The sequence below is a fragment of the Muntiacus reevesi genome, chromosome 2, assembly GCF_963930625.1.
Source record: "Muntiacus reevesi chromosome 2, mMunRee1.1, whole genome shotgun sequence".
NCBI classification, from domain to species: Eukaryota; Metazoa; Chordata; class Mammalia; order Artiodactyla; family Cervidae; genus Muntiacus; species Muntiacus reevesi.
In genome coordinates, this window is record NC_089250.1 from 42137797 (window position 1) to 42157283 (window position 19487).

Sequence of the window (19487 nt, forward strand, 5' to 3'; positions counted from 1 at the left end):
TAGTGGTTTTTGCCATACATTGACATGAATCAGCCATGGATTTACATGTGTTCCTCATTCTGATCCCCCCTCCCACCTCCCTCCCCATTCCATCCCACTGGGTCTTCCCAGTGCACCAGCCCTGAGCACTTGTCTCATGCATATGTGCATGTTTGTACTGTAAGGTAGTTGTTTAAATTGATGTTTGATTGAGATTGGCTTCATAATAGAAAAATAAAAAAGATTACTGTGTAGAGTTTCTTGTCCAAGTAATGGTTAATAATTGTTCAGCACATCTCATCATATTTTGGTACTTAAGTTTATATTGATTAAAAAAATCAAGCAAGTTAACTGATTTCAATTCTCTTCTTACTCTGTGGGCACTGGTTTAGTCATGCTCCTCCTACAACATATCAGCTAACATTGGATCCTGAAGCTGGGTGTTACCTTCCTGTTATTTATAACTGTGAGTGAAGAAGAAAAACATCAGTCTGCTTACTCAGAGGAGAAACAGGCAATGGATTCCAAAAGGCAAGTGAAGCTTAATGATGGCCACTTAATTCCTGTCCTGGGATTTGGAACCTATGCACCTCCAGAGGTAAGAGTAGTGGTTTGGGGTTGAGATATAAAAAATAGTGGATGTAACATGAGTGAAAGGAATGTGGGGGTCTCAAGTCTTGAGTCCCCATGTAACACTAGGAGGGACATTTGGTTCATTAACCCACTGTAAGATCCACCACTCAAGATGTTGAGACTTGGCCATCAAGACCACTGACTTTCAGCTGTTTTGCTTTGAGGGGGATTGCAATGGTGGGGCGTCTCTGTATATTTCATGAGTTCCAGAACACTTTCCTTCTGCCAAAAAGACATGATTCAGAGAAACATTTGAGATGGAAGGTCCTGAAGATGAGGTGATTGAAAAATAATGGGAGAGAATTGCTTTTATACTGTGGGATACCTGCTCAGTGCCAGAGCAGAAACACTCCAGCTATGTTTTCCCCTGTACTTCTCTTTCTGCTTGGAAACTTCTGATGGGAATTATAGTATCATTTGAGCGGGGAGGAGGATATAACTGAGGGTATATCACTGAAGGGATAAACTACAGTCTTACAAGCCAGGTTTTGCAATGTATTCTTGGGTTTCATTGTGTGTTTTTATTAATGTATAGTCTAAAGTGCTTGGGCATAAGTGGGGCTAGTGGACAAGTCTTTAGACTGGAAGGCAGAAAGTTGGCTGTCTGTCTTGTCATTTATTTATTTATTTTTTTAGCTTTTAAAAACAGCTTTATTGAGATCTAAATCACACATCATACCATTTACCCACTTAATGTATGCAATTCAACGGCTTTTAATATAGTCACAGAATTGTGCAGCCATCACCACCATCATTTTAGAAGATTTTCATCACACCAGCAAGACCCTTCATATCCCTGAACAGTCACTTCTTATTTTCCCCAACCCCCTTGGTCTTAGGCAAATAGTAATTGACCCTCCGTCTCTTGTATGGATTTCCCTATGCTGGTGTCAACTGGCTGTCTGTCTTGTCTTTAGAGCATGTAATTGTCACAAAGGACTGGGCCTTAAACTTTGAGTCTCACTTTTTCATCTATAAAACGGATAGAAATATCCAGAGACATTTTGGATACAGAAGACAGGACTTTGTAGTAGTCAGGGGGCGAGGGCAGGGAAGGGTCCAGGCTGTCAATGAAATTCCCTAGTTCATGGCTCAGTACATACCCAAATGTCCGAGCATTTAAGAAAAACCAGGAGCAGACACCACAGAGGGAAGTTAGACCAAATATCTATCTCCTTGAAATAGGACAGATTCTGAATCACATAAAAAGAAATGGAGGACGTGTATTGGAGAAGGATTCCAAATGGGTCGCAACCACAGCCGCGCCCCACGGAGTGAGCGGAGGCGGTCCTGGTTCACATCTCTGGAAAGAGAAAGCAGGCGCACAGGAAGATCCGGGTCACGGGAGTGAGATCGGAGAAGAAGCTGCTCTCGCTCCCCACAGAGATGGCGTTCCAGGTCCCCAAGACGACATAGATCCACATCTCCTTCCCCTTCTCGATTGAAAGAAACAAGAGATGAGGAGAAGAAAGAAACAAAAGAAACAAACAGCAAAGAATGTCAGATAACTGAGGAAGACATAGAGGGCAAAACAGAGGAAGAAATAGAAATGATAAGTTAATGGGATTTGCCTCCTTTGACTCCACAAAAGGGAAAAAGGTGAATGGCTCTGTAAATGCCTATGCCATAAATGTATCACAGAAGAGAAACTATAGGCAGTAATGAATCGAAAAGGTGGATTCAGCAGACCTTTGGATTTCATTGCATGAGCTCAAGTGTTGAAGAATGATGTTTTTTCCCTCATCTTGATCAGAACAGTGGATTTTTTATTTAATATGCATCAAAAACAGGATCACAGTCCTTCCTCTTTGTAAAGTAAGAAAATTTTATTTATGATGTGTGTAGTTCACTTACCCTGCCTCAAAAAAAGAGAAGTTAAATATTACATTTTTTTTCCTTTAGGAAATATCATTTGGGGCAGTCATCAACCCCATTTTTTTGTCCTTATTCCTATGGAAACTGTGTATGTTTTTCTCTTGGATGCTCTTTATGACTTTTTAAAATACATAAAAGTAATATGGAAGTAAGTTTCTCAAATAAAGCAATAATTTCTAAAAAAAAAAAAAAAAATGGAACATTTATTCAGCATTATAAACGAAATAATCCTGCTGTTTGTAACCACACAGATGAACTGGGAGAACATTAAGCTAAGCGAAATTAGCCAGAAATAGAAAGACAAATACTATATGATATCTTTATAGGTGGATTCTCTAAAAGTGAACTTGTAGAAGCAGAGAATAGAGAAATGGTGACCAGAAGCTGGTGTCCATGCTGGGAAAAATGGAAAGATGTTGGTCAATGGTATAGACCTTCAGTTATAGGATGAATAAGCCTGAATAACTGATGTATAGCACAGTGACTTTAGTTAAAGATAATGTACTATAACATGAGATTTTGTTAGATTAGATTTTAAGTCTTCTTACAAACAACCTTAATGGTTAGCTCTGGGAGGTGATGGATCTGTTACCTAGCTTGATTGTGGTGATTATTAACTATGGATTCTTATATGAGAACATCACTTTGTACACCTTGAATGGATACAGTTTTATTTGGTGTATTCCGTGTAGTTTCACTGGTAGACAGAGGTCTCAAATGCTTTCACTTGGTTTCTTGTTGCTTTTACCAGGCACCTTATATCTTTGTATACATCTCACAGGTTAAATGCTACCCATGACTACAACTTAAGCTGAGTCTTTTGGCTTCTAACAGCAAATCACTGAACCTGGAGGTGTTCTTGGGTCTTCTGAGGTCAGCAACCAACCACTGGTTGCCTGGGGTTGAAGGGTTCTTGGGTGTCCATGGAATAACTCACCAGGAATGTTCAGGGAAACTTTCATGGGTTCATCACCACACATATAGAACTAACCAAAGGCACAAAGAAAAGTCGACCCTTGGGAAGATCAAAGCTTGTACCTTAACAATCTCTTAATCATGTGGATATTCAACATTTCTGTTTATGTAGACTGCTAAGCGTGAAGCTCAGGAAGTCACCCAATTCGCTATAGAGGTCGGGTTCCGCCATATCGACTGTGCTCATGTGTACCAAAATGAAGAGCAAGTTGGCCAGGCCATTCGAAGCAAGATTGCAGATGGCACTGTGAAGAGAGAAGACATATTCTACACTTCAAAGGTGCTATGCATGTTGTGTGTGAACATGTATGCAAGTGATTGTGCCAAGGTGACAGTTATATAATAGGATCATTTGTTTGGTGATCTATGCTTATTGAGTATTAGAATTCCATGGAGGTTCAATGGTTAAGACTTGGTGCTTTCAATGCCATGAGCCCAGATTTGATCCTTGGTCAGGGAAGTAATATCCCACAAGCCTCACAGTAAGGCAAAAAAAAAAAAAAAAAATTCCCTGAAGTATTATTGATAAAACTTCCTTTCTTTAATCTCTACAGCTTTGGTTAACTTCCCTTCGACAAGAGTTGGTCCGACCAGCCTTGGAAAAGTCACTGAAAAATCTTCAACTGGACTATGTCGATCTCTATATTATTCATTTTCCACTGGCTGTGAAGGTTGGAAATATGTGTGATCACATCAATTTTATTTCTTGTGTTAGAATGTGCATCAGCTTGCATGGATGGTTGAATTAAGATTTATCTTAGTAGGTTGAAGGGATGATTACATTAGAGTAGAATCTCCCAAACAATAATTTGTGATCATCTTTTTACTGAGGTTTTTTGACTCCCTTACATGCCTCCCAGAGAAAAGATTTAATAATCTGAGAATCTCTGCCAGGAAAACTTGAGAAAGTAGAAGCAGGGCAGTTCTGCACACAGTGCTGAATATGATTCCTGGGTCTCTGGGGATTTCATGAACCAAGAGTTTTGTGCAGCTGTGGTGAGCATGACACTGCCTTATATTGAACATGATGAGTTTCTCTTGTCTTTCACCCTTTCAAGTTGAGCATGTTTGGTGGTGCTCCCTCTGGGTGCATCTAAACTTTGTTCCTTTATAAGGACTTGGGAGAGATTGCCTCCTCTCTTGCCTGACTTCATGATGAGGTTTGTAGACTGCTGTTAAGAATGGTTTACTGAGAAATCTTGATTTCAAGTTACAAAAAGCAGCTTCAACCATCTAATGCACAATAGCTTAGTGGACTAGGTAGATGACAAGTCATAGCCACAGACAGCTTGGGGATTCGTGGTACTCTTCAGAAATATCTCTTAATTTTTACCGATTTCTATCCCTTATCAGGATGTTACTCATAGTTTGCTTATTTTTTAGTGAAAATTTTCCACTGATGGCAAATATGACCTTGGGGCAGCTCAAGGTTCATGGCCATGACCATTTGAGACCCTTGATCTTCCACAATGGTCTCAGAGACCATTGATCTTTGAGATCTTGATCTTCCACAATCCGTACCAACTTAAGGAGAGTCTTGCTGGTTCATGTGCCTGCCCTAGGGCATCTGATGCTCAGAGGGAAAAGGAAATCTTATTATCTAGCCCAGGTCAAGTTTGACATTTTTATTCTGGAAATAAAGCCATGTAACTTACTGCCATTCTCAGATCAGAGATATTTCAAAAGAGGGAAGTACAAGAACAGACAAAATTCACAGAAGTCACTTGAAGTCCTTTTTAGGACCTATAAAAATTGTACTTATTACAACATGTATTGAGTGTAAAAAAGCAGAATAAACCTCCCTCCTAAAGACCTTGCTTACGTCTCCATATGCAATCACTTTGCAAATGTTAGTATCTAGAAAGTTGTAAACCTCCCTCATGTAGGTTTAATCCCAGGTGCCGGGAAGCCTTGCTAAATGTGGAGAAGTTATTTTGTGATATGTTTAAAATGACTGCTTCTATTCTAGCCAGGGGAGGAATTATTTCCAAAAGATGAAAATGGAAAACTGATAGCTGACTCAGTGGATCTCTGTCACACATGGGAGGTGAGTTCCAAGAGTAGAGAATTAAAGGAGGAGCCAGGAGAGTGGAAACCTCTCTTAATTCTTCTGCCTGTGAGAATGGGCTGTGGGCCATCAGACTCAGCAGTTCATGACCTCTAAGGGATATGATGCTGGGGTGGTGGGGAGGAAACCATTTCTGAAATGTTCACAGAGAGGAACAGAGGAGGAGAATCTGGGACAGTGAGACAGATATTTATTTCCTTCCATGTCATATGTGTTCTCCAGGGTTTTCCAAGGAGGAGATGGCAATTCTTCTTTTTGTGTCATGCCATTCTTCCCCTCTTTCCTTCTTGATAATCAATGCTAATTCTTGCTGGATGACACTTTTTACAGATCTTTTTTCAGCTTTTATTCTTGTTCTATTGCCCATTCCGAGTGACTGCTCACCATCCCTCCCTCCCAGGCCCTTGAGAAGTGTAAGGACGCAGGGCTGACCAAGTCCATCGGGGTGTCCAACTTCAACCACAAGCAGCTGGAGAAGATTCTGAACAAGCCAGGGCTCAAGTACAAGCCTGTCTGCAATCAGGTGAGCAGCTCAGCTCCTCTCCCTCCTGCTCTTCACAACCTCCTGCCCTGAAGCCTGATGTCTGTCTGTCCTCTCCTCCTGTTCATCCGACCTTTGTGGATCAAGGGATTCTAGAGAGCAGAGCCTCTGTCTGGACTTTGTGAATGAAATCCATAATGATATCTCTGATAAAGCCTGGGTGGATAGGTGTGGAGGTCTTCCTGGTGAATTGTGGGTAGAATCCAGAACTAGAGGAAGGAGGCATTTCCCTGAGATGGAACAAGACAGAGGGTGAAAGTGACTTGGAGCAAACTGCAAGAAGGAAGGAAGACCATGAAAACCTGGAATGGATTCATGTTGAGGTTTGACAGAAACCAGCAAAATCCTGTAAAGTAATCATCCTCCAGTAAAAAATCAATTAATTAAAAAAACCTGGAATGAGAAGTAATAAAGAGACAAATTAGCTGAGATGGATGTTAAGCATTCGTGTGGGGTTCTGTTGACTGAATCCAAAATCTTGCTGTCTCAGCATTTATGAGTCTCAACAGGGAGCACAGAACAGAAAAATGTGCTGGAGATGATGAAAATCATCCAGGTTAGAGGGTTAATTTAAAGGCTCATGGTGATGCTAACATTACATGAAATATTTACTCAGAAACATTTACTCAAATATAGAGCCCACCTTTTGATTATTCAGTCTTAAACTGGTTTTCCCATCCATGTCTATCATAAAATTAACTGTATAAACACACTTTTCTCCATTTCTCTCTTCGTGTTGATATTTGCAGCTTACACCTTTTCCTGTCACATTAATAATACCTTTCCATATAATCTGACATTCTTCTCTGTTGACATTCTTCAGGTGGAATGTCACCCTTATCTCAACCAGAGGAAACTGTTGGATTTCTGCAAGTCACATGATATTGTTCTTGTTGCCTATGCTGCTCTGGGATCCCAGCGACTAAAAGAATGGTATTGAACCCTAATGAAGAGAACAAGGAATTTATTTTAAATTCAATTTTTGATAAAATAGTTTAAATCATATTTTACTCAGATAACTCATAAGCACAGGGGATAAGCAGGGAGGGATGGAATGAATCCTTCTCTGTTATCTTCCCATCGCCCAGCCAATTTTTCTTCATTGTATTAGATTGTTGACCTATCAATAACAAATGTCTGCCTTAAAATCTATATGTAATCCCCCAGCTGAGACCAGAGACACAAGCTTATATCATGATTTACTTATTTATTAAACAATGAACATGTTTCTAAAAATACATGTCTAAGCCTCACATATCTTTTATCTAAAATTGGGATAATAATATGTAATTTCCAGGTCTATCATGGTAACAAATTTCACTATGAATCATTTTTGTAAACATCTATAGAAAATTGCATAATATAAAAAATAATGAAATGAATAGTTCTATATTTTGGACTATTCCACTTGTATCAATACCTGTGAAAAGTGACAATTAAAAAAAAAATTCCCAGTCTTTTTCCATCACTATTTCTTTTTGTACCATTGTACAAACTTTAGAGCTATGAATGGAGAAAAACAACAAATGAGAATTAAAAAAGGAAAAAAAAATCCACAAGTCTGGCAGTTCTGGTCTCACTCAAATATGCATCCAAATGACTGTGAGAACTTTGTAAAAATAGATTGGGAGGTGCCACAGTGAGGTTCTGATTCAGTGTGTCTGCATTTAAGCTGGGAATTTGTATTTCTAATAAGATCCCTGGTAATGCTGATGCTCTTAGTACATGGGCCATACTTTGAGAAGCATTGGTATAGAGTGGACATACTTGGTCTGTTTGGTAAAACTACTCACAAACTAAGTACTTAGTCTCAGGTCCTCAGCATTTCTGAATTTCCTTCCAGGATGAACCTGGACCTGCCTGTTCTCTTGGAGGACCCAGTTCTTTGTGCCATTGCCAATAAGCACAAGCAAACCCCAGCTCTGGTTGCCCTTCGTTATCAGATACAACGTGGAGTTGTGGTTCTGGCCAAGAGTTTCAACAAGAAACGGATCAAAGAGAACATACAGGTGATGACTGGGGCTGTGGGCAGAGGACTCCTAAGGAATATCCTTCACAAGAGTCATTCTTTGTCCATCTCTCAAGACTTTCCTTGCATCAAGACAAGTTACTTTTCTTCTCCGTGCATGAATGTGTTGTGTGTGTTCCTGGTGATTTTCTCCTCCTGATGTGGCAACAGGAGAGGCGGCATGGCTGGAGAGGGTTAAGGTTGGACAGAAAATAGATATTTTAGTTTCAGAGTTACATCAGCCATTTATTCTGTCATCTCGTGCAAATGATATCTTATTTTCTTTGTTCTCAGTTGATGAAATTGCATTATATGATTTTTTTAGACCATTTGAACTGCTCTAACAAAATATCACAGATTGAGTGCCTGAGAAAAATTGAAATTTATTTCTCACAGTTTTGAAGCTGGAGATCTGAGTCAGGGTTCCTGTGTGGTCAGTTGAGGGCCCTCATCTAGGTCACAGGCTTCTCTTTGCATCTTAATGTCATGGAGCGGGCAACAGAGCTCTCCCAAGTCTCTTACATGAATATGCTATTTTAAAATCTCATTTGTGAGAGCTCCACTATCATGACCTATCAAAGGCTCCATTTCTAACACCATCAACATGTAAATTTCAGTTCAGTTCAGTTCATTTCAGTTGCTAAGTTATGTTTAACTCTTTGTGACCCCCTGAACCACAGCACGCCATGCCTCCCTGTCCATCACCAACTCCCAGAGTATACCCAAACTCATGTCCATTGAATCGGTGATACCATCCAATCATCTCATCCTCTGTTGTCCCCTTCTCCTCCTGCCCTCAATCTTTCCCAGCATCAGGGTCTTTTCAAATTAATCAGCTCTTTGCTGACTTTGGGTGGCCAAAGTATTGGAGTTTCAGCTTCAACATCAGTCCTTCCAATGAGCACCCAGGACTGATCTCCTTTAGGATGGACTGGTTTTATCTCCTTGCAGCCCAAGGGACTCTCAAGAGTCTTCTCAAACACCACAGTTCAAAAGGATCATTTCTTCGGCACTCAGCTTTCTTTATAGTCTAACTCTCACATCCATACATGACTACTGAAAAAACCATAGCCTTGACTATACAGACCTTTGTTGACAAAGTAATGTCTCTGCTTTTTAATATGCTGTCTAGGTTGGTCATAACTCCTTCCAAGGAGTAAGTATCTTTTAATTTCATGGCTGCAGTCACCATCTGCAGTGATTTTGGAGCCCTCCAAAATAAAGTCAGCCACTGTTTCCACTGTTTCCCCGTCTATTTGCTATGAAGTGATGGGACCAGATGATATAATCTTAGTTTTCTGAATGTTGAGTTTTAAGTCAACTGTTTCACTCTCCTCTTTCACCAAGAGGCTCTTTAGTTTTTTTTCACTTTCTGCCATAAGAGTGATGTCATCTGCATATCTGAGGTTATTGATATTTCTCCTGGCAATCTTGATTATAGCTTGTGCTTCTTCCAGCCCAGCATTTCTCATGATGTACTCTGCATATAAGTTAAATAAGCAGGGTGACAATATACAACCTTGACATACTCCTTTTCCTGTTTGGAAGCTTGGGGGCACAAATACTATAGCAGCAATCTTTAACCCCCAAACCATCATGGTTTTATTTTGCATTTCCCTGAATATTATATGGTTTCATCTATATACATTTAATCTTTTTGAGTTTCTCTTTGTGAAGCTCCTTTTCAAGACTTTGTACACTTTAGCTAGGTTGTTTCTCTTTTGATTTATTTGTAGGAGACCATTATTGTGCCCTTAGTTACAGCTATACAGGAAACTCTCCTCACTTTCAGGATTTAATGCAGAGATCATTTCTGTGTCTCTTGATTCTGTGTTTTGACAATCAGCCTGGCCGCAGCTCAGCTGCTGTCCTCTTAGCTGGTTTCACTCATGCATTTGCAGCTCTGTGCAGAGCAGCTCAGCAGTTCTGCTTTAGCAGGTGGATATGACTCTTGTCAGAGGAACCTGCAAGCTTCTTCATGTAGTTTTACATATATATTTGGCTAGACTGTGATCAACTAACCTGGTTATCACCTCAGCACAGTACTATGATCCATAGTCAGTGAATGGAAAAAATAGTACTCTTCATTTCTAGACTCAGGACTGACTCATCAATTCTGACAAATTTCACTGTCCAGTGTTAAAGATCCATCTAAGTCAAGGTCAAGTGTATGGTCCCCTAAAAACTTGTTTCTGTGTTTCCATTCAAATTTGGCCCTGCAATACAGCTAGAAATAGTTTTCCAATATAATATGAAAATGGTTACATATATATCTATTTACTAAATGGAAATCTAAGACAGCAAGGATACCAAATCAATCCATCCTAAAGGAAATCAACCTCGAATATTCATTGGAAGAACTGGTGTTGAAGCCGAAGCTCTAATACTTTGACCATCTGGTGTGAAGGGCTGACTCATTGGAAAAGACTCTGATGCTGGAAAAGACTGAGGGCAGGAGGAGAAGGGGACGACAGAGAATGAGATGGTTGGATGGCATCACTGACTCGACATGGGTTAGAGTGGACTCTGGGAGTTGGTGATGGACAGGGAGGCCTGGCATGCTGCTGTTCATGGGGTTGCAAAGAGTCGGACATGACTGAGCAACTGAACTGAACTGAACTGAAGAATGTCTTGGCTACTTTTTATTAGTTCTTCTTTTATTTAAAATTTGGTATCACTTTTTTCTCCAAAGAAGTCATACTGACTTCTACAAGAGAATATGTATGTCAGTCTTGATTCATGTTGCATTGAAACGCTAGATCACTTCAGAGAAAACAAATTTCTTTATAAACTGAGCTATCCATTTCATGATTACGATGTGAATTTTTAATATTTTAGGTGTTCTTTAATGTTTAAACTTTTCATAACTTTATCTACAAAGGTATTTACATAAAGTTTCTTTTAGATTTATTCATAGATAAAGAGTAAGTTTGATATCAGATTCTTGGATAGGCTTTTGCAAGGAAGACTCCTCCCCACATGGCTTCAGTGCAATGCTGTCACACTTAGGGCATGTTGGGGAGCATGAAGCAGTCTAATGTTTGTTCAGGTGCAGGAATTTAGGCAAGAATGTCCAAAGACAAAAGAGTACATTTCTTTTCTGTCTGAAGTGATTCACTTAGAAAGATAAGGGACTGATGCACTGTAATGTTTGTGAGGCAGACAGAGAAGGAGGTGTGGGAAGGAGAGGTGAGAACTCAGCAGAGGGTCCCAGGCTTGTTCACCTGGAAGCAGAGGACAGACAAGGCTTCCCTGTCCGCTCTTCTTGTCCCCATCCAGCTGGAAAGTCCTCCAGTCCCCAGGGGGAGGCTGTCTTCTTGGGGGAGAGGTAAATGTGATTCTTCTTTCCTTCCAGGTGTTTGACTTTGAACTGACTCCAGAAGACATGAAAGCAATCGATGGCATCAATAGAAATATAAGATATTACGAATTTCTACCGTAAGTGATTTGCAGATGTTTCATACACATGGTTTTTTTATTTTTTTTCCTGTAGCAGGCAGATCAGTAGGGCAATTAAGCTTTTTAAAAACTTGATTCTAGGAAGACAGTCCTGATTCCAGCATAGGAGCCAACCAGAGTCTTCTGCAGACCTCAAACCAGAGGTTTCCTCCTGGTCTCTGTCTCTGACCAATAGAAATGATTGGGACCTAGGACAGCCCTTCAGTAAAATCCTCAGAGTTGACATCGTGGTGATTTCACTACTATGTGCCCTAATCCCTGTGCCTGGCGCACCTCCTCTCAGGGCCAAGGGACCCAGTAAACACAGGACACAGTGCCAGCAGCCCACTATTCTTACAGGGACCTGCCAACATGTTTAATTATTTTTACATCAGGATAAAATGATTATATTAATAAAAACTGTAAAATAATGAATCCTTTCTGGATTACATTCATGTTTTGTTGTTCTTGTTTAGTTGCTTAGTTGTATCCAACTCTTGGGACCCACGGACTGTAGCCTGCTAGGCTCCAGGGTCTGTGGAATTTCCCAGGCAGGAATACTGGAGTGAGTTGCCATTTTCTTCTCCAAGTTATCTTGCAATCACTGAACCCATGTCTCCTACTTGGCAGGTGGATCCTTTACACTGACCTCCTGGGGAGCCCCCATTCACGTTATTCCTAACACAATGATAAAACATCTTGTTGATACTTTTTTATGGAGGAAGGTCCCATGAAGGCCAACCTGCAACAGTTTTGAGAAATCACATGGGTCTGCTTCCACCCCATCTCCTAAGTGTCTGGTGGATTTTCTCCCTTATGGGCATTTCTTCTCCAAGACACAATCCATTTCTTTCAAATTAATCTCTTCATTGATCTTTTTTCCCTATTACAATTCCCATGTCCTCATCCTTGGTATCTCACAAAGTTGAATTACCAGTAGACCATGAGCTATACTGACCCTCCAGTGAGAGACTGATGTGTCCTTAACAGAACACACTCAGGTAAGATCATCTGGGTCTCTCTGGTTTCTTCAGTCAAGACACTGCAGTTTAGCCTTTGTCCAGCAGAAGTCCATCCCCTGGGGAGGCCCCATCTACTTGACTTTGACTTAGTCACTAACATAGAATTCCAGCTGCCTCATTACTGCAGGAGAATGTCAGGATTGAAGAGACAGAAGAGAAATTGGGAAGACAGTTTAGAGAGGAGGGAATGCAAATTATTGGTACAGTGAAGATTTTGTTTGAAGGGAAAGATCTCAAAACTCTCCCTATTGTTTATAAAACTATATCACAATTATGATAAAATACATGATAAATAGAAAAAGGTGGAAACTTACTTTTCTGTCCTTAAAGACTTTCAAGTATAATTCTATCTTCTCCTTCATTAGGCTGTGAATGCCTAGACTTATTCTTCTTTGTGGGCTCAGGTCAACAGCACAGCTCCTGGCACTTGGAATTGCTCAGAATGCACTCTTTAATGAATTGAATTGAAAAGGACAAATTTAGAAAGAAAAGTAGAAACATGGAGAAAAAGAAAACCATAGTTATACTAATTACTGAGTAACCAATGTTTTAACACATCATAAATTAAGAAAATATCAATGCCAATTTGTGCTGTGTGATTATTCAGGTGACTGTGGTATCTTTTCAATAGATTAGAATTTCCTTAATGGAGACAGTCTTTATTTTTTGGGGTGCTCAGTATCTGCTTATCCATGGATGTGCGAAAAAAGAGCAGCTAATTTGTTTGCTATGATCCTTCTCATCATCTAGGGACAGAAGTTCCATGAAGGGGCTGAAATGATCTCCAGAGTTAGCCCCAGGTCTTGCGCCCTCTTAAAACTGTAACCTGAGTCAAACTACCTGTCACCATGGAGTGACAATTACATGTGAATGTTGGGACTGGACGTGCAGGTGACATGTGCACATGGAGCAGACACCTGATGTGTGTTTGTTGGGGTAGCAGGAGGGATGTGTTTGTAGATTTTGAATTTTAGCCCATCCTGACTGCACTCGCAAAGTAATGCTCTCTTTGACAACATCATAGAATTAATAAATGAATCCTCCTCCTTCTCTTTCAGTGGTGTCAGTCACCCTGAATATCCATTTCTTGAAGAATATTGATTCTCGGGTCTCACTGTGGTTCTTCAAGAATTTCTTGCTTCTGGGGCTGTGAAGAGGATTTTTGTAAGTGGTGAAGGTGCTTGAATGAAGTGTCTAAACTTTCGAAAATGGCTTTCCTTGTGAAAAAATAAAGTTTATGAAACAATTAAAACTTCAAAGTAAGAATGTTCTTTTCTTCTGATAATTTTAAAAAAATAGGAAATTCAGAAAGTAAAAGAGACATGATAGAAAATAAAGATAAGCTGTAATTCACCATTATATAATACTTTGGTACATTTTCCTTATAGAATCCTATACAAATTTGTGTGCACGATTATTTACAAAGACAAATAATCTTCAATCTACAGGTTGTATACTTTTCAACTTAGCATAATCATCTTGGTAAGCTAAAATATGATTTAAAAAACCCAGTATTATATTTTGCTCTCTGTAAAGCAGTGCATCTGATTAATTTCTTTAATTTCTTAATTGTCTGGCCATGATTAACATTTTGATAAATACTTACATATTTTGCCATTCATTCATTGGTTGTCATTCACTCATTCATTCAGCAAAACATTATTGAACATTCTTTAGTAAGACATTGTTTTATCAACAAATATTAACTAAATGAGAAATCCTTAAATTTATAGTCTAGTGGAGGATGGTACAGTGAATGTCATCAGGAGATGTTAGAAATGGGTAAGTGCCTGTTGAGAAAATCCTGCACAATCTCTCACATTTCTGTCCATCTGTTAGGCAGACACACCAACTACCCTTCATTCCACACAACTTTTCATTTGTACAAGAAACAGCCTTGAAACATAGAGACAGTGGCTCCTTGCATTTCTCTGGAACAGAAAACTTTAAGTCCAGGAAGGAAGAGTGTTCATGTAACATTTGAGGGCAAGCAATTGGCTGATGTGGGTGGATTTTAGTAAGGGAAGAAGACAGGAGTTGACAACAAGCTGAAGAGCCAGTGGGGCAATGGGGTCTATGTCATGTAGGTTTTTGAGAGGTCTTTACTCTGAGAGAAGTGGAGAATGATATTTTGGTTTTGGGCACAGTAGTTACATGAGCTGACTTGTTTTAAAAAGAATCACTCTGGTTGTTATGTTTAGAAGAAAAAGAGGGAAAAGAGCCATTTTTTAGGACTCTACAGGAATTTAGATGAGAGGTAATGTTGGTTGGAACCACAGAAGGAGCAGTAAAGATGGCCAGAGGTATTGGAATAGGAGCTTATTCTAGGGGCAGCATTAACTAGACTGCTAACATGTTGGACATATGGTGAAAGGCAAAGGGGAATCAAAGTTGACTCCAGGTGTTTGTGTTTAAGTGACAGGAAATGCAGATGCCATTTTCTCAGATGGAGACAATTCGGGGAATCTCATTTTTGTGGGACGATCATGAGTTCAGTTATAGATACATATCTTTCAAGTGCCTTTATGTATCCAAGTAAAGATGTGTGCATAGAGTTGGACATGCAAGTCAATTAGAGAAAAGATTTGGACAAAATATTCATATCTGAAATTTGTCAAATATAGCCTCTTAAAGCCATGAAACCAACCAGTCAGAGATATTACATTATACAGTGAGTGGTGTGGACAGGGAAGTCAAGCTTCATGAGAAATAAGCATTAAGAAAATGCTTAAAAAAAACAAACAACAACAACAGCAACAACAACAAAAACCAAAAACTGAAGGAACCAGCAAAAGAGGCTGAAAAGGATCAGCGAGTGAGGTAGGTGGGACTGTTCTTAGAAGGCATGTGAAATAAGTGTTTGCAGGAGAAAAGAGTCCAGTGCTTTGAATGGGTCGAGTAAGAGAAGATTGAAAATGGATCACTGGATTCGGCAGTTAACCTTGGCAGGATCAAGTACAGGTTTGATAGAGTAGTGAAGGCAAACCCTGAGTAAAGTTGGTTCAAGAAATGATGTGAAGAGACCAATGTGGAACAGAGTATACACAGTTTTCAAAGACTTTGCTGTAATGAGGACCACAGAATCGGTCAGTCACTAAGGAAGAAAGTGGAATCAAGAGATGAAGTTCCCGTGTTTGGGGAGATGACCACCTGCCTCTGAGGTCAGAGGAACATTCCAGCAGAGAGTAAAACTCATGATGCAGCAGATGGAGGTGGACTGACATGAACCACAAATGTCTTAGTTAACGCTGCTGCTGTAACAAATGACCAAAAACTTTGTACTTTGAAACAACACCAAGGTATTTGTTTGCATATCTGGAGGTCAGAAATTCAAAATACAGTTCTGAGGTCTAAAATAAAAGTACCAGCAGGCTTGTGGTCTTTTCTGGAGTTTGTAGGGGAAATCCATTTTGTTTCTTTGTCCAACTCCTAGAGAACAGGTCTTGAGTTGTTGAAAGAGTGTGTTTGCTAAGACCAGAGTGTTCTCTTGGTAATACTCTGTTATCCTTTGCCCTGCTTCATTTGTACCCCGAGGCTAAACTTGCCTGTTACTCCAGGTATCTCTTGACTTCCTACTTGTGCATTGTGGTCCCCTATGATGAAAAGGACATCTTTTTTTTTTTTTTTTTTTTTGGTGTTAGATCTAGAAGATCTTGGAGGTCCTCATAGAACATTCAAATTCAGCTTCTCCTGCATTTGTGGTTGGGGCATAGACTTAGATTATTGTGATATTGAATGATTTACTTTGGAAATGGACCAAGTACCTTCTGTCATTTTGAGATTGCACCTAAGTACTGCACTTTTGTCTCTTTTGTTGACTATGAGGGTTACTTCATTTCTTCTATGGGATACTTCCCCACAGTAGTTGATATAATCATCATCTGAATTAAATTCACCAATTCCCATCTATTTTAGTTCGCTGATTCTTAAAAAATCCGTATTCACTCTTGCTATCTTCTGTTTGACCAAATCCAATTTACCTAGATTCATGGACCTAATGTTCCAGGTTCCTATGCAATACTGTTCTTTAAAGCATCAGATTTACTTTCACCACCAGACACATCCAGAACTAGGTGTCATTTCTGCTTTGGCTCAGCCTCATCATTCTTTCAGGTTGTATTTCTCCACTCTTCCCTAGTAGAATATTGGACACCTACTGTCCTGTTGGAGTCATCTCTTAGGGTCGTATCTTTTTTGCTTTTTCATACTGTTCATGGTGTTCTCAAAGCAAGAATTCTGAGTGGTTTGCTATTCCTTTCTCTAGTGAACCAAGTGTTGTTGGAACTCTCCACCATGACTCATCCATCTTGGGGGCCATGTATGGATGACTCATAGTTTCATGAGTTACACAAGGATGTGATCCATGTGATCATTTTGGTTACTTTTCTGTGATTGTCTTCATTTTGGAGGCCATGGGATTGAAATTCTTGCTCCTTCTGTCTGCCTTGTGATGAATGAGGATAAGAGGCTTGTGCAAGTTACCTGATGGGAGGGACTGGATGTGGGGGAAACTGAGTCTTGCTCTGGTGGGCAGGGCCATGTTCAGTAAATCTTGTATCCAATTTCTGCTAATGGGTGGGATTGTGGTTCCTCCCTGTAGTAGGGAAAATTACTAGGCCATTCAGGCATGACCTAAATCAAATCCCTTATGATTATACAATGAAAGTGACAAATAGATTCAAGAGATTAGATCTGACTCAGAGTGCCTGAAGAACTGTGAATGGAGGTTCATAATATTGTACAGTAGGCAGTGGCTAAAACCATCCCCAAGAAAAAGAAAGGCAAGAAGACAAAATGGTTGTCTGAGGAGGCCTTACAAATACCTGAGAAAAGAAGAGTGAAAGGCAAAGGAGAAGGGGAAATATATATGTAACTGAATGCAGAGTTCTGAAGAATAGCAAGGAGAGATAAGAACCCCTTCATTAGTGAACAATGCAAAGAGATAGATTAAAACTACAGAATGAGAAAGACTAGAGATCTCTTCAAGAAAATTAGAAATACTAAGGGGACATTTCATGTGAAGATGACTGCAGAAAGGACAGAAACTGTAAGGAACTAACATAAGCAGAGGAGATTTAAAAAAAAAGTGGCAAAAATACACAGAAGAACTACACAAAAAAGATTTTAATGACCTGGATAACCAGGTCAATATGTTCACTCACCTAGAGCCAGACATCCTGGAGTGTGAAGTCAAGTGGGCCGTAGGAAGCATTACTATGATCAAAGCTATTGAAGGTGAAGGATTTCCAGCTAAGTTATTTCAAATGCTAAAAGATGATGTTGTTATAGTGTTGCACTCAATATGGCAGCTAATTTTGAAAACTCAGCAGTGGAAAAGGTCAGTTTTCTTTCCAGTTCCAAAGAAGGGCAGTGTCAAATAATGTTCAAATTACCACATGATTGTGCTCATCTCACATGCTAGCAAGGTAAAGCTCAAAATCCTTTGAGTTAAGCTTCAATAGCAGATACACAAGATGGATATGGAAAAGGCAGAGGAACCAGAGATCAAATTGCCAACATCCATTGGATCACAGAAAATGCAAAAGAATTCCTGAAAAACATCTACTTCTGCTTTATTGACTAGGCTCATGCCTCTGACATTATGGATCACAGAAAATTGTGGATACATCTTAAAGAGTTGGCAATACCAGACCACCTTACCTTCCTCATGAGAAACCTGTATGCAGGCCAAGAAGCAACAGTTAGAATTGGATATGGAATGACAGAGTGGTTCAAAATTGGGAAAGAGGCACATCAAGGCTGTATATTGTCACCATGCTTATCTATGTTCCATGCAGAGTACATCACCCAAAATGCCAAGCTGGATGAATCACAAGCTGGAAACAAGATTTGGGGAGAAATATTAATAACCTCATGTATGCAGATGATGCCACCCTTATGGCAGAAAGGGAAGAGGAACTAAAGAGCCTTTTGATGAGGGTGAAAAAGCAGAGTGAAAAAGCCAACTTGAAACTCAACATTCAAAAAGCTAAGATCATGGCATCTGGTCCCATCACTTCATGGCAAATAGATGGGGAAACAACGGAAGCAGTGACAGATTTTATTTTCTTGGGTTCCAAAATCACTGTGGATGCTAACCTTAGCCATAAAATTAAAAGCCCCTTGGAAGAAAAATTACTACAAACCTAGGCAGCATATTAAAAAGGAGAGATATCATTTTTCTGACAAAGTTCTATATAGTCAAAGCTCTGGTTTTTCCAGTAGTCATGTACAGATGTAAGAGTTGGAGCATAAAGAAGGCTGAGTGCCGAAGAGTTGATGTTTTCAAATTGGGTGCCAGAGAAGGCTCTTGAGAGTCCCTTGGGCTGCAAGGGGATCAAACCAGTCAATCCTAAAGGAAATCGACACTGAATATTCATTGGAAGGACTAATGCTGAAGCTGAAGCTCCAATGCTTTGGTCATCTGACCAGAAGAGGCAACTCATTGGAATAGACCCTGATGCTGGGAATGATTAAGAAAAGGAGGAGAAGACGGTGACAGAGGATGAGATGGTTAGATGGCATCACCAACTCGATGGACATGAGGTTGAGCAAACTCTGGGAGACAGTGAAGCGTGAAGTGTCTGGTGTGCTGCAGTCCATGCTGTGGTAGAGTTGGACACCACTGAGGGACTGACAACAGTAGAACCCTCTGTTCTTGATCTTGTAGACTCTCCCACCATCTCAGAGACAGTACATAGTGTCTTCGAATCTCTTATCTAATGCTCCTATCTTCCCACCTCCTCTTTAACTACAACCCTTCCAGGTCCCACGTATAAGGACTTTGTGATTACACTAGCATGACCCAGGTAATCCAGGAACATCCCCATCTCATGGTTTTAATCACCTTTGCTAAGTAGTTCCTCAACCAGTTTCAGAACTTGTGCCCCCTGATGTGGAAGCACAGAATCCTCACCACCGGACCACCACGGAAGTCCCAGGTTCAGA

General features: G+C 40.0%; 1 protein-coding gene across 1 annotated transcript; it reads left to right on the forward strand.

The window, feature by feature from the left end:
* The first annotated feature begins 455 nt into the window (after positions 1-455).
* LOC136159311 (prostaglandin F synthase 1-like) lies at positions 456-13805 on the forward strand. The gene is made up of 9 exons (XM_065921388.1): positions 456-577; positions 3575-3742; positions 4017-4133; positions 5432-5509; positions 5931-6053; positions 6895-7004; positions 7915-8080; positions 11435-11517; positions 13598-13805. The coding sequence occupies exons 1-9, from the start codon at positions 497-499 to the stop codon at positions 13638-13640; spliced, it is 969 nt and encodes a 322-aa protein (XP_065777460.1). The 5' UTR covers positions 456-496; the 3' UTR covers positions 13641-13805.
* The last annotated feature ends 5682 nt before the right edge of the window (positions 13806-19487 follow it).

Excerpts from the sequence above, each read along its gene's own strand:
- LOC136159311 (XM_065921388.1), top strand. The coding sequence starts at position 497 with ATGGATTCCAAAAGGCAAGTGAAGCTTAATGATGGCCACTTAATTCCT. Across the intron at positions 3,743-4,016 it reads ACATATTCTACACTTCAAAG|CTTTGGTTAACTTCCCTTCG; the intron begins GTGCTATGCATG and ends TAATCTCTACAG. Across the intron at positions 11,518-13,597 it reads AGATATTACGAATTTCTACC|TGGTGTCAGTCACCCTGAAT; the intron begins GTAAGTGATTTG and ends CTTCTCTTTCAG.